This window comes from Lathyrus oleraceus, chromosome 3 (genome assembly GCF_024323335.1).
Source record: "Lathyrus oleraceus cultivar Zhongwan6 chromosome 3, CAAS_Psat_ZW6_1.0, whole genome shotgun sequence".
Lineage (NCBI taxonomy): Eukaryota > Viridiplantae > Streptophyta > Magnoliopsida > Fabales > Fabaceae > Lathyrus > Lathyrus oleraceus.
In genome coordinates this window covers 510024374-510037648 of record NC_066581.1, presented here as the reverse complement: position 1 = coordinate 510037648, position 13275 = coordinate 510024374, and the positions used below count along the sequence as shown (strand labels likewise).

Here is a 13275-nt window from a genome sequence, read left to right as displayed (position 1 = left end):
TAATGTTGCATCAGATGACAATTGTGGATTTATAGTCATTGCATCATTGCATGGATATAATGAAGATGGTTAGTCAATAATTCGTTGAGACTTGACCAACAAACATAAAAAAGTCTTGTCGAAAAAAATTGTGGAATCCACCAGCATCATCATATACGTTCTAGTCGCACAGTCTCATCTAGTCATGCATCTACACCAACTTATAATAAGCATCCCTGCAGATACGAACATGTGGTGTTGCCTCAGTATATGACACTCCTAAATAATCAATAGCAAGACCAACAACAACTTCTTCAATGACATTTCAAGGGGTCTAGAATACACTTCTGATGGACAAATGAAGCAACCAAGAGACGTCATCCAGTGTAAATTAATTCTCTATCGATATGATATTATGATTAAGAATGAAAAGTATTGAATATCTATTCGGAAAAAAAAATAAAAAGAATGAGTTAAAGACAATGTGGTGTGTGGTCAAAGTATGAAGTGTCCAACATCACTTCTTTTTTAATGAAGAGAATTACAAAGGTAATCTTTTGTGATGTTGGTGTCCTTTCCACTATCGAAAAAGAAAACATAAGAAGGAAAAGGTTGAGTGACTTAACTCACAACAAAACAACATGTCTCATGAAATTCAAATAAGTCAAAACCAGTATTAGAATTGGACCCATTAACATGCATTAAAAGACGAGTTTTCTTTATTTTTATCATGCATTTCTAATGGATTTTGGCAAACTATGCTACAAACAAACAATCGATCTGTTCACTTTCTGGCTTTACTTTTACATGTTCCCGCCAAACCAACTTAATATAGATTTAAATTATTTTAGACTTGTTATGAATCATTAGTGAGAGAAACAAAAAGTGGAAGAAACTTGATTTACTTGCACTATAAATTTCCCTATACAGAATTGGAAAGAAAAAAAGCTCTAGTCACTTTCTCTGATGGAGACGAACACACTTTTTCATCTTGTTACCATTTTTACTATTCTGTTATCAGCGAATGCAAACTCTGAAGGTAATAACCAGCACATTTTTGTTTTGACTGATAAATACAATCTATGCATGATTTCTGATGAAAACAAACAGGTGATGCTCTGTATGCATTCAGAACAAGTGTAAGAGATCCAAACAACATTCTACAGAGTTGGGACCCCACTCTTGTCGATCCTTGTACATGGTTTCATGTTACATGTGATACTCATAACAGGGTTACTAGACTGTAATTTTTTCTATTTCCTCTTTTTTTTTCTTCAACTATTTCTCACCTCAAAAACTGGTAATTAATTAATTTGGTTTTTCTTCTCATGCATTACAGAGACCTTGGACATGCAAAACTCTCTGGCCATTTGGTTCCTGAGCTAGGAAACCTCCGTCACCTTCAGTTTCTGTAAGTGGGATGTCACAAGTTCAAACTCTCACATCTCTCTGATGTCCCTGCACAGCTACCGACTGAGCTGGTTTAACCGGACTAATGAATACTATTATTGATTGCAGAGAATTGTATAGGAATGAATTGGTGGGTCCAATACCAAAGGAACTTGGAAATTTGAAGAACTTGATTAGCTTGGGTCTTTACCATAACAATCTCACTGCTTCCATTCCTCGCACCCTCTCCAACCTCTCTAATATCAAATTCTTGTAAGTTATTTATTATTTAAATTCATTCATCAAAACAATTATAGTCATTGAATGAACAATATACATTATTTGAATATGATGTTATATATGCTTGCAGGAGACTCAACAACAATAAGCTGACAGGAAGAATACCAAGGGAACTCACTAAGCTGAAAAACCTCAAGATCCTGTGAGTGTGATTCTGTTGTTTTTATTACATCTAGCTCTTTTAGTTTCATTTGGTTAATAGGTTATTTTCTGTGTGCAGAGACCTGTCAAACAATGATCTCTGTGGTACCTTTCCCACATATGGCTCCTTCTCCAAGTTCTCTCAACAAAGGTAACATTAATTGTGTGTGTGTGTGTGTGTAAGTAATAACAATAATGTTTGTTAAAATGATTATGTGATTTGATTGTTTATATTCCTTCAGTTTCAGGAACAACCCAAGAGTTACAGGTCCAGAGTTAATGGGATTTGTGAGATATGATGATATTGGAGGAAGATGCAAATGAAAGAATGACAATCCTGAGCCAAATCTTTTGGTTACCAGATGGTTTCGAGTGTCAATTTGTAATATTGATATATACTTGATGTATAATGGAAATAACATATTTGGCTATTTTGTTTTTTCCTTATCCACTTCTACTTTTCTCACATTGTCTCATTTAACTTTTAACTTACTGGCTGCTAAGAGAAAACTCGTCTCATCATACTTTACCCACTACATTTCTTTTCACAAGTGCTTGGTTTTTTACTATATTTTATGATATCCACAAATATGTCTTGAAATATAAATAATTTATCATATAATAACAAGAGAGGATATAAAGAATTTAAAAAGGTAAAATAATAGAGTGATTTTGCAATACAAAATGACATAATTTGATTAAGATAACAGTCGTACATTAGTTTGTGCAGACATCTTTAGCATGAAATCAAATTTGTTTGTTAATAATTGGGAAATTTAAGTAAATTCATAGCTCGAAAACTCAGAAAGATGGGTACCTCAACTTTTCTCATACAGGAACTTGTAATTTACTAATTAACAACATAACATCTAAAATTGATTTACAAACAAACAATACTCATTCAAGGATTGTTAAGGATCCTCCATTTTGCAAATAAAAAAAGGGACAGCGGCAATAATGAGATTAGATTTGAGTTCATGGTCTTTGATTTTAAGTTGAAAGAGATTTGAGCCATCTTATTCAAGCTTGAAATGTGAATCTTTATACACCTAAAACTACTGTAATTAAATCCTCCATATTTTCGAAAAATCAAGATCTCTCTCTACCAGAAGGACCCACAAAATTTAAATACAACTGAATCACTTGCAAATGTGAAGCATAATTGATTGGTTACTGTCAATTGCTTAAATGTATATTTCAACAATGGAATTTATGGGCATTTATTATTTGAATAAAAACAAGACCAAAATTCATCATAGGGTTGAATTAACAATGATAACAACAGTTAAAAGAATACTGAGTAAACGGAATATTTACATAATTGAAACTAAGCAAAACTGATCCTAAGCTTGATTCCACGGTTTGGAAACGGCCTGGATTCATTGCATGGTATAGAACATGTACATACCTGGAAGAAAAAAAAGTGAAGATAAATCTTTGATGTTAATTTCTTAAAGAATTGGTAGTAGGGACAAAGAACAATAAGGCTTTTAACAACCTACAATAATAAGAAACCTAAAATCTTTCTTTGTCAAATTTCATAATTGACAAATGCTTAAATAAATCCAGCAAAACAAAATGAAAGTACATAAGTTTTAGAAAAAGAAAAAACTGCTTTAAATATTACCTCTAGTCCAAACATCCAAAGCAACAGCCTCAGCCATCTAATGACGGCAGACTATTAGCTAATGCTATGGTGTGAGCGGAGGAGAAGCAATATCCTCAGATAGAGATGATGTACGAGAGGATTCTCGTCCCCTTGATCCATGTAATTCTGCAACTCGAGCACTACTAGAAGGTATGGAGAAACTACGAGCCATGGCCTGAGGTGGCGTTGGCAGCGGCGATGCAACACTTGTAACGAACAGACTATTTGTAGCTGAAACCCTTTGACCTCTAGGCACCAATGGACCTGAATGTCCCACCAAACCTAAAAGCCTTGAGTTGGGCAGGAAATTGGTTGGAGGCCTTGGAAGTTCGTGAAGCTCACTTATTTTAGGGGAAGACGTAATAGTAGGAGAAGCAGTAGGAGATACTCTGGGGGATGATGATGGAGGCTGCGGGATTCGAGTAGGCAAAAGAGGTCCAGAGAACAACTGAACACTTTCCATTGAGACAGGTCTGGTAAGCCAAGGATTACTTGTCAATGGGCCAGAAAAGGCATGTCTTTTAATCTTTTTAGAGTAGGCAGAAACATTATCATGATTTAAAGATACAGGACTATCTACCAAAGGAAGCGGCAGTCTTGAGAAAGCAGTATTGCTGTTGGTTTCCCTGAGTACAGATTGTGCAGTTCTGGTAGTAGGACCAGAGTGTTCTTCTCCGATATCTTTTTTAGGTTTCTTTTGTTCCAATGGGGATGAATACCACAAATTCTTTGTAGGTTCATTTAAATTTGTCTGCTTTTTAGAAGGCTTTGGGTTATTTAAACCTGATGAAATTGGACTCTTTGCATCAACTGGAGTGGGTAGCACATATGAACTGAATTTTCGTGATAAAGATGGACGCATCTGTCTCAATTTTTCACTGGGATCCGGTTTATTATCGGGAAAAAGGGGAGCAGATTGGCTCCCTGCCCTAACCTTAAATGAAAACAATTTCCTTTGAAGCTTATCCAAGTTTTCCTGCAATTAGAACAACATAGACTTACTATATATACATACTCTTATAAGTATTTTTTTCTGGATTAATTACAATGGCACTAGTGGCCATTTTTCAAATATCTCCAGAGGATTCAAACTTAGTACCTTGAGGGTATAAGGTTAAGCTCTTACCACTGAACTAGCACTTCAAGTGTAATACTTAAGATAATTGAAATGTAACTATTTACCTTAGCAGCTTCGGCTGATGAACCTCTGGGAAGTGTAAGTTCCACCTGGTCCAGCTGCAAAGAAGCCAACATAGTCAAGCCGCATAAAAATCAGAATAAGAGCAATTTAAGTTAAATTGAGTGTTTTACAAAATTAAAATCATCTATATGGTTCTGATATAAAATTTTATGAATTAGAAGTTCATTCTATGATAACTTCCATAGCATTATAGATTGACCGGACAAGTTATTATTTCAACTATATTACTAATGCACATGTAGAAATTAGCCAAATTTAAACAAACAAGGATGTAAAGTTTCTGTGCATAACACTACAAAACTACTCTGCACTACTGATAACTCTTAAGCTAGTAGACTATGCCACCATAAAGGCCTTAACACTATATTTACCCCAGGAAAGCATTCATTTCGTATTTAGTTTTAAATATACTTCTGTTTTCCTTAGTATGCTGTAGGAAATAGGAATACAAACCCTTGCCCACAAAGTAAATCTTCATTTGACACCCATTTATAGTTATGTTTAAGAAACACAGAAGGAGGAGAAAAAAATTACAAATTCATGTTTATTTAAGGTACCTCCATAGAATTTTGTGATGTAGAAACATCTTGTTCCTGTTCATTATGTCCATAGTCAAAACTCAGTTCCCCATCATCATTCTCATCATAACCATTGTTGTCGTCTTCTTCATCATCACCTTCATCCCCGTCCTCCTCTTCCAGACCACTGAAGTTGTAGTCAATGTGTTGCTGTTCGGTAACAGACTTCACATGTGGTTCTACTGTCTCAAGAGACTTGGCTGCTTTCTTGAAGAAACATGTCTGTTTTGGGGTGTAACAGAATGCATGGGAATCATCAGCATAAAAAATTATAAATAAGTACTAAGGAAATAGGGGATAAGACGAACGAACCTGAGCAGCATTGTGGCGTGCTGCCTGTGTTAGAAGACTACGTGATTGTCCTTGCTTCAGGGATTTCAATCGGAAAACAAACAATGTGGCCTCCTCATCATATTCATCGCGAGCAGATTGCAACTGCTGCAATGTAAAAGTTTCTCCTTTGCCACCTTTAGACCTACCTCTTTCTCTGTATTTTGTTACCATATACTCATAAACATCTCTGCATGTCATATTACAAAATAATAAGACATTTATCACATTTAAAGAAAAAATTAGATCCAACAGAACGTATCAAACCTTTTTTCATCACATTGTCGCTTCATCTCCTGCTCCAGTATTAAGATAAAAAAAGAAAAAACTGATCAAAATTACAATGATCTTCCACATAGAATAACAAAGCAAGAAATAGTAAATTGAATAACCACATTTACCCCCACTGCCTAAATTGCAGAATTAAGCTAATTATATTATTAGGTTATAGCAATAACAAAAGCCTTGTAGTTATACATTTATAAAAACATAAAGAAGTCTTGAAGATGCTAGAAGCCTCCTATGTTTGAAAACCTCCATTTGTGTCAATTAAAATGTTCTCATGTCTTCATATACATAAGAGTGACGTATGAGCTTATCAACGTGTTAAAGTGTGTATGAAGAAAAACTAGGAAGTGACCCAGTATTGCTTTCTTTCAGCACATATCCCATTTTTGGGAAATGTAGACGAAAAAGTTAAAAGAACTTGCAAAAAATGTCTTAGTTAGAAGATGTTGCAATTTTTTCATTAAATCCTTTACTGATCATTCATCACTTCATCCATTATCAAATTGAAGCCATACTTTGAGCCCACCAGCTTAAGGTTTCCTATAATTAGGATGTCTCGGCAATAGTCTAATTTACCCAACGTTGTCAATCTCGGATCATGGGAGGGGAAACAACAGTTTGCTTGAGTCCCGCTAGGCTACACTGCTATAGTACCGCTACAATCTTTATTTGACAATATGTTGCACTAAATAGTGTATATCGCGAAACAATAGTAATCAGTTATGCTTTAACGCAGCTATTTGACAACACTAAATTTACAGAAACTTAATATTGTCTAAAAGGTTAAAAGCAAACTACACCGAGTAAGGAATTCAAATGCGGAGGGACAATGAATTCACAGATAAAAACAGAAAGTAAAATTAGAAAACAGACCTCAACGATTCGAAGTTCATTCAAAAGCGACTCAGAGGGAACGGTGATTGTCTGTATTATATGTGAACGCTGAAATGGAAAAGAAAGGTAATGAAAAACAAAAAAAAAAGAATTAAAAAAAATAGAAAAAGAGAGTGAATTGGGAAGTACATAGTTATCAATTAATTTCTGAAGTTTAAACTGGGTTTTCCCAAGCATAAGGAGAACCTTTCCTGCAGAAATAGAAAACAATAGCAGCGTGTAAAAAAATGGAAAATAGAGAAATAAAGTTAGTGAAAACGGATAAAGTAATAGATACCAGTTTCTTCTTCGTGATCATTCAAGGCGGTTTTCTCGAGCAAACAAGAACCCATATCTCGCAAGGATTCAGCGAATTCTGCATAAAATCGCAGTTAGCATGCATAATATAGAATTGAAACAGGTAGTAGTTATGGGAGTGGCAGATACCGTAAGCGCTGCTGGCGGTGGCTGCGGCGGCGGAAAGTAAGGTATCGTAGCAGTCTCGCATGTCTTGCATCTCCTGGAAATTGAAATTGGTGAAATACAGAAACCCTAAAAAGTGTAGAAGAAGTGAAAAAGAGAGAGAATGTGTAGTACTCTTGTGGCTTGAGCGAGTTCGTCGCGTTGTCCGAGAGGGAGAATGGTTTTGGTGTGGTTGGAGTCATGTTTGTGATGGTGAAGTGCGAGACCTCGTAACTTTTTCAGAGAACTCTTCATCGATAGATCGATTGAAGAATGAATGAATGAATGAATGAATGAATGAAATTGAAAAATAAAAAAGAGAGTCAAGAATATGGGCAGGTCAAATCAGAGCATTGTTTTGTTTGTTGAAGCGGTTCTTGTGCTTATGCCAACAGAGCTCTCTCTCACACACACACAAAACCTGTATCACATTATTTTACTCATTTCCCTATTCATCTTCTTTCTTCCTTGACTTCTTCCTTTCTCATTTCTTTTTTATTTCCTACAATTTTTTATATTTATTTTTTCATTTTATATGTCTATTATTATTATTATATGTTTTTCATAGGCTTTGGTTTAAGATAATATAAATGATCCTTATATACCCTTCTTCCTATGACCTATTGTATATTTGCTCCTTATTATATTCGTCATTAATGTTTTAATTATATATAAAATTGATGTTTTATTTATGTTTTTTTAATCAAAAAGAATATATGTATTAATTTTAAAACGCAAAAGGTATAAGGCAATCGATCGTTAGGATCCAGCCCTCAAGAAAGACAAAAGGAAACAATGACGGGAATTAGATCATCATTAACTTTGTCATATATGCTTTGGGTTTCTCACTATTCCATCACTTATAAACAATCATGTTTATAATATCATTTGTTATTGTAGTATTATTTACAATATTACCATAACAAACATCGGAGGTGATGGAATCAGTGGATCGTTATCGGAGGTGATGGTAACGAATTGGTGGCTTTGATCCTAGGAGGTGAGGCTCGAAGCGGTGAACCTGAGTGTTTAGGTATTGGTACCACATGCATTGAGTCGGGTTGTTGAGTCTCATTGCATTGTACATTGGTTGCATTTGTTACTGTGTTGGATGGTTGATTATGTTGTTATTATGTTGGATGGTTGATTATGTTGTTGTTATGTCGGATGGTTGTTATGTTGCTATTATGTTAGATGGTTGTTATGTTGTTATCCTGTTTGGATAGTTGTTGTGTTGTTGTTCCGTATGGATAGTTGTGAGGTTGTTATTATGTGTGGATAGTTGTTATGTGGAATTGTGTTGTGGAATGGGTGATATGCATGTGATAATCTGATGCTTACTTATTATCATGTTTTCCTTTATATAATTATGATATTTCACCCCTTCTGTTTGAATGTTGCCTCCACGTGGATAATATGCAGATAATCCGCAGTAGAAGCTCATATCCGAGTGGAAGATGAAGTCTTCCGTTTTATTTTAGTATCGGTGTCTGCTCTTATGTGTAAAACCGGGGAATTTGGAACGTTCTGTCTTTCGTTATGTTTTAACATTTCTTATAATGACATGTTATGTTGATGTTGGATATGTTAGTAAACTGTTTGTTATAGTTGTTCTGCTGATATTTAATAAAAGTTAACATTCAGACAAGTAGTTATTACTATTATTTTTATAGTTGTCAAGTGTTACATGTCTTTTCGATTGAGCTGGTTGATTGTATGTTGTAGTGTAGCATCCTAAATTGCATGTTGAATTGTTTTACTCTAATAAATGTTTTAAATTTATGTGGGGGGGAATTTAGGGTGTTACATAGTGGTATCAAAGCAGGTCGGTCCTTCCTGACAAGTTGTTTAATTATGTTTGTTTCCTAGTATGTGACATGTGTGTGAGAACATTGTCGATGTTTTTTTCGTTTTTCATTTGCAGGTTGGGAATGAAACAAGTGAGGGAGAAGCATTTGCTTCTACGGGATATTCTAACTATAGAGAGCTTGGACATCATGTTGCTGTATGCGAGAGTGAAATGTTGGCTAGTTCAACTGTTTTAAGAATGTTGTGTTTTTCATGAACCCGAAGAGAGGTTGGATTAGAGGATGGTTTTGGTTAGAAAATGGTTTGATCCTTGAAGGAAGACGGTCAAGTGTTCTCGTTGGTTGCTTCCTTGTGAGGAAGAAGGCGATGTTTTGGCTAGAGATGAGCCAGTAGTGTGTTCATTATCTTAACGTGTTCCTTAAGGATGTGTACAGATTGTATTTTGTTGCAATAAGTTGACATTATTCTTGGAATGAAATGGTTGGAGTTAAACCAAATGTTTACCAATGGTTTTGATAAGTTGGTGCAGTGTGTCACTGATTCTAAGAGCTCGGGTGATGTTGAAGTTGTGTTGTTCCTGACACTAAAGATGCAAGGGATTTGAGATTCCTGTCTGCCGGCCAAGTTGGGACGTCTTTAGGGAAAATGATTATTTGTTATTGATGTTACTTCTCAGAGAGTGAAAATCAATGTGATGGCTAATGTTATGCCAGTGGTGTGTGATTCTTGATGTTTTCCTGGAGATATATGCGACTTTCCTCTAGAGCGTGAATTTGAGTTTGATGGAGGTGAAGAGTTGACATTTGTATCAGCTAAGAAAGTGAGAGAGTCCGTGAAGGATAAGGCACAAGTATTTGTGATGTTATCTTTGTTGGAAGCTAGAGAAAAGGGAGTAGTTCGTGATCTTCCTGCGGTGTGTGAATTTTTGGAAGTGTTTCATGAAGATATCAGTGATTTTTCGCCCGAGCGTGAAGTGGAGTTTACTATTGACTTAGTACCTGATACTAGTCCAGTGTTGATGACTCCTTATAGAAAGTCTGCTTCAAAGTTGGGTGAATTGAATAAGCAACTAGAAGGTCGGCTTGAGAAGAATTTTGTTCGTCCGAGTGTTTCACCATGGGATGCGCCAGTGTTGTTAGTGAAGAATAAGGGCGGTAGTATGAGGGTATGTATGGAACATCTGAGAATTGTATTGCAGATATTGAAAGATAAACAGTTGTGTGTAAAGTTTTCCAAGTGTGGGTTTTGGTTAAGAGAAGTGAGTTTCCTTGGTCATGTGATTCTAATTGTGGTGTAGTTGTGAATCCATCAAGGATAGATGTGTTACGTTGGGAGGCTTTAAAGTTTATCATTGAGATTAGAAGTTTTCTTGGATTGGCTGGTTACTATAGGAAGTTCATTGAAGGTTTTTCAAAGTTAGCATTTTCGTTAGATCAGTTGACTCGAAAAGGTCAAGCCTATATTTGGGATGTGCATTGTTAAGAGAGTTTCCAAGAACTCAAGAAGAAGTTGACGTTTATTCCAGTTTTTATTTTTCCGAATCCAAGTGAGTCCTTTATGGTATATTGTGATGCTTCAAAGATGGGTCTGGGAGGTGTGTTGATGCAGAATCTTCATGTTATGGCTTATGCTTCGAGACAGTTGAGAGTTCGGGAAAGGAATTACCCTATGCATGATCTTGAGTTGGAAGCAGTGGTATTCGTATTAAAGATTTGGAGGCATTACCCGTTTGGCTTCAAATTCGAAGTGTTCAGTGATCACAAGAGTTTGAAATACTTATTTGGTCAGAAGAGTTGGATATGAGGCAGATGAGATGGCTTGAACTTATTAAGGATATTGATTTTGGTTTAAGTTACCATCCTGGTAAGACTAATGTTGTAGCTGATGCATTGAGTATGGGGTCCTTGCACATGTCAATGCTTATGGTTTCGAAGTTGGAATTGATTGAGCAATCAGAAATATGAGTTTACTATGTGAAGAAACTCCTAACAGTATGAAGTTGGGTATGTTGAAGCTGACCAGTAGTATTCTTGACGAGATCAGAGAAGGACAGAAGATCGACTTAGGATTGATTGACTAGTTAGTGTTGATCAATCGCGATGAAGATTGTCACTTCTAGATTGACGAGAATAGTGTGATGAGATTCAGAGACGTAATTTGTGTTCCAGATGAGATTGAACTTAAGATGAGTGTTCTTGAGGAAGGACACCGTAGTAAGCTAAGTATCCATCCAGGTGCGATCAAAATGTATCAACACTTGAGGAAGATGTTTTGGTGGCCAAGGATGAAAAAAGAGATTGTTGAATTCGTATATGCTTGTTTAACTTGCCAGAAGTCAAAGATTGAACATCAGAATTCGTTGGATATGATGCAACCGTTGAATACTCCTGAATGGAAATGAGATAGTATTTCTATGAATTTTGTAATAGGTTTTTCGAATACTTCGAAGGGATGTGATTAAATTTGGGTGATTATTAATAGATAGACCAAATCGGCTAACTTTATATCGATGAGGATCAATTATCCTTTCTAGAAGCTAGCTGAGTTGTGTATTGAGGAGATTGTGAAGTTGCATGGTAGTCATTTGAGTATTATGTCAGATAGAGACCCAAGATTTACATCAAGATTCTGGAAGAGCTTGTAAGTTGTGTTTGGAACTAAGCTGAAGTTGAGTTCTACTTTTCATCCGTAGACAGAAGGTCAAACATAGAGGATTATCTAGTCTTTGGAGGATTTATTGAGGACTTGTGTGCTAGAACAATGAGGTGCTTGGGATAGCTACTTGTCGTTGATTGAGTTTACCTACAATATCAGTTTCCATTTTAGTATCAAAATGACATTGTATGAGGCGTTGTATGGTAGGAGGTGTAGAACTCCTTTGTTTTGGTATGAGTCAGGAGAGAGTGGTGTGCTTGGATATGAGATTGTTCACTAGACGATTGAAAAGATTAAGATGATCCAAGAAAATATGAAAGCGTCGTAGAGTCGTCAAAAAAGTTACCATGACAATAGGAGGAAAGCACTTGAGTTCCAAGAGGGAGATCATGTGTTTTTGAGAGTTACGTTGGTAACTGGTGTTGGTCGAGCTTTGAAGTCTCGAAAGCTCACATTGCGTTTTGTTGGTCCACACCATATTTTATAGAGGATATGAGAGGTGGCATATCAGATTACTTTGTCATCGCTGCTTGTTAATCTTCATGATGTGTTTGATGTCTCTCAGTTGAGGAGATACATTTTGAATCTGTCTCATGTGATCCGGATGGATGATGTACAAGTGAGAGATAACATGCCTGTTGAGGTATCACCTGTGCGGATAGAGGATCGGGAAGTGAAGTAGTTGTATGGTAAAGATATTGCCTTAGTGAAGGTAGTTTGGGGTGGACCAGCTGGTGGAAGCATGACTTGGGAGGAGTAGATGAGGGAGTCGTATCTGACTCTATTTTCCTCAGATGATTTTCGAGGGCGGAAATTCTGTAAGTGGGGCAGAGTTGTAACACCCCATTTTCAATCATTCATTTTTATTAAATTATTTGTGAATCATGTGTGTAATATGTGTTTTGATGTATTGATGGATTTGGTCAATTAAAATAATTATGTGGTGTATAAATTAGTGGAATTATTTAGAGTTTTTTTAGTGATTAAATAATAAGAGTATTTATTTAGTTAGGTGAATATATATTAGAATAGTTAGAATTTTAATTATTATTAGAAATAAACAGAGAAATTGGTAAAAATAAGAATATGGTCAATTTTGTGAATTGAGGAAAGTTGGTGGTAAAAGGAGATGAGGTAGAATTAATTTGGGCAATAATAATAATTAGACAAATGTAAGGAGGTTACTATATATTCTAAAAGTTGGAAAAATTAGGTTTGGAGAGAACCCATTTGACAGTACGTAACAATTAGGAGAAAATAGAAGAAACTGAGTGTCATACGGTGAACTGGACTTTTTTGTGGTTTTAATCGCAATGTCGCGGTTAGCAAGAGTCGCCACCGACTTTTCTTTTATCCAATAAGAAAAGGTGGAAAAGAACAGGAAAAACCTTAATTTAGATTTTGGGTTCGGGAGGTACATTATACAAAGGGAAGGTGTTAGCACCCTTTGTATCCATGGTTATCCATGGGCTCTTAATTGCTCGATCACTTATATTATTTTTGTCTAAAAAAAAAGTGTTTGTGAATTGTTTAGAAAAATTGTTTTGAAAAGAAAATTTAACTTTGTAATGATTCTTGTATGAATGTATACAAAGTGATTATCTCGTTTAGTTTTGAAAATT

The 13275-nt window shown here is 35.6% G+C and overlaps 1 protein-coding gene and 1 pseudogene across 1 annotated transcript; one reads left to right on the top strand and one right to left on the bottom strand.

The window, feature by feature from the left end:
- Positions 1-854: 854 nt before the first annotated feature.
- Positions 855-2275, top strand: LOC127129897 (leucine-rich repeat protein 1). The gene is made up of 7 exons (XM_051059004.1): positions 855-1018; positions 1090-1222; positions 1319-1390; positions 1498-1641; positions 1739-1810; positions 1889-1960; positions 2052-2275. Exons 1-7 carry the CDS (start codon positions 946-948, stop codon positions 2131-2133), a joined length of 648 nt encoding a protein of 215 aa, XP_050914961.1. The 5' UTR covers positions 855-945; the 3' UTR covers positions 2134-2275.
- A 1164-nt stretch (positions 2276-3439) lies between these two features.
- On the bottom strand, positions 3440-7683 carry LOC127128484 (uncharacterized protein At2g33490-like; annotated as a pseudogene).
- Positions 7684-13275: the final 5592 nt, after the last annotated feature.

Coding starts and splice junctions, on each gene's coding strand:
- LOC127129897 (XM_051059004.1), top strand. CDS start 946: ATGGAGACGAACACACTTTTTCATCTTGTTACCATTTTTACTATTCTG. Junction 1,223..1,318: donor CATAACAGGGTTACTAGACT/GTAATTTTTTCT, acceptor CATGCATTACAG/AGACCTTGGACATGCAAAAC. Junction 1,811..1,888: donor CTGAAAAACCTCAAGATCCT/GTGAGTGTGATT, acceptor TTCTGTGTGCAG/AGACCTGTCAAACAATGATC.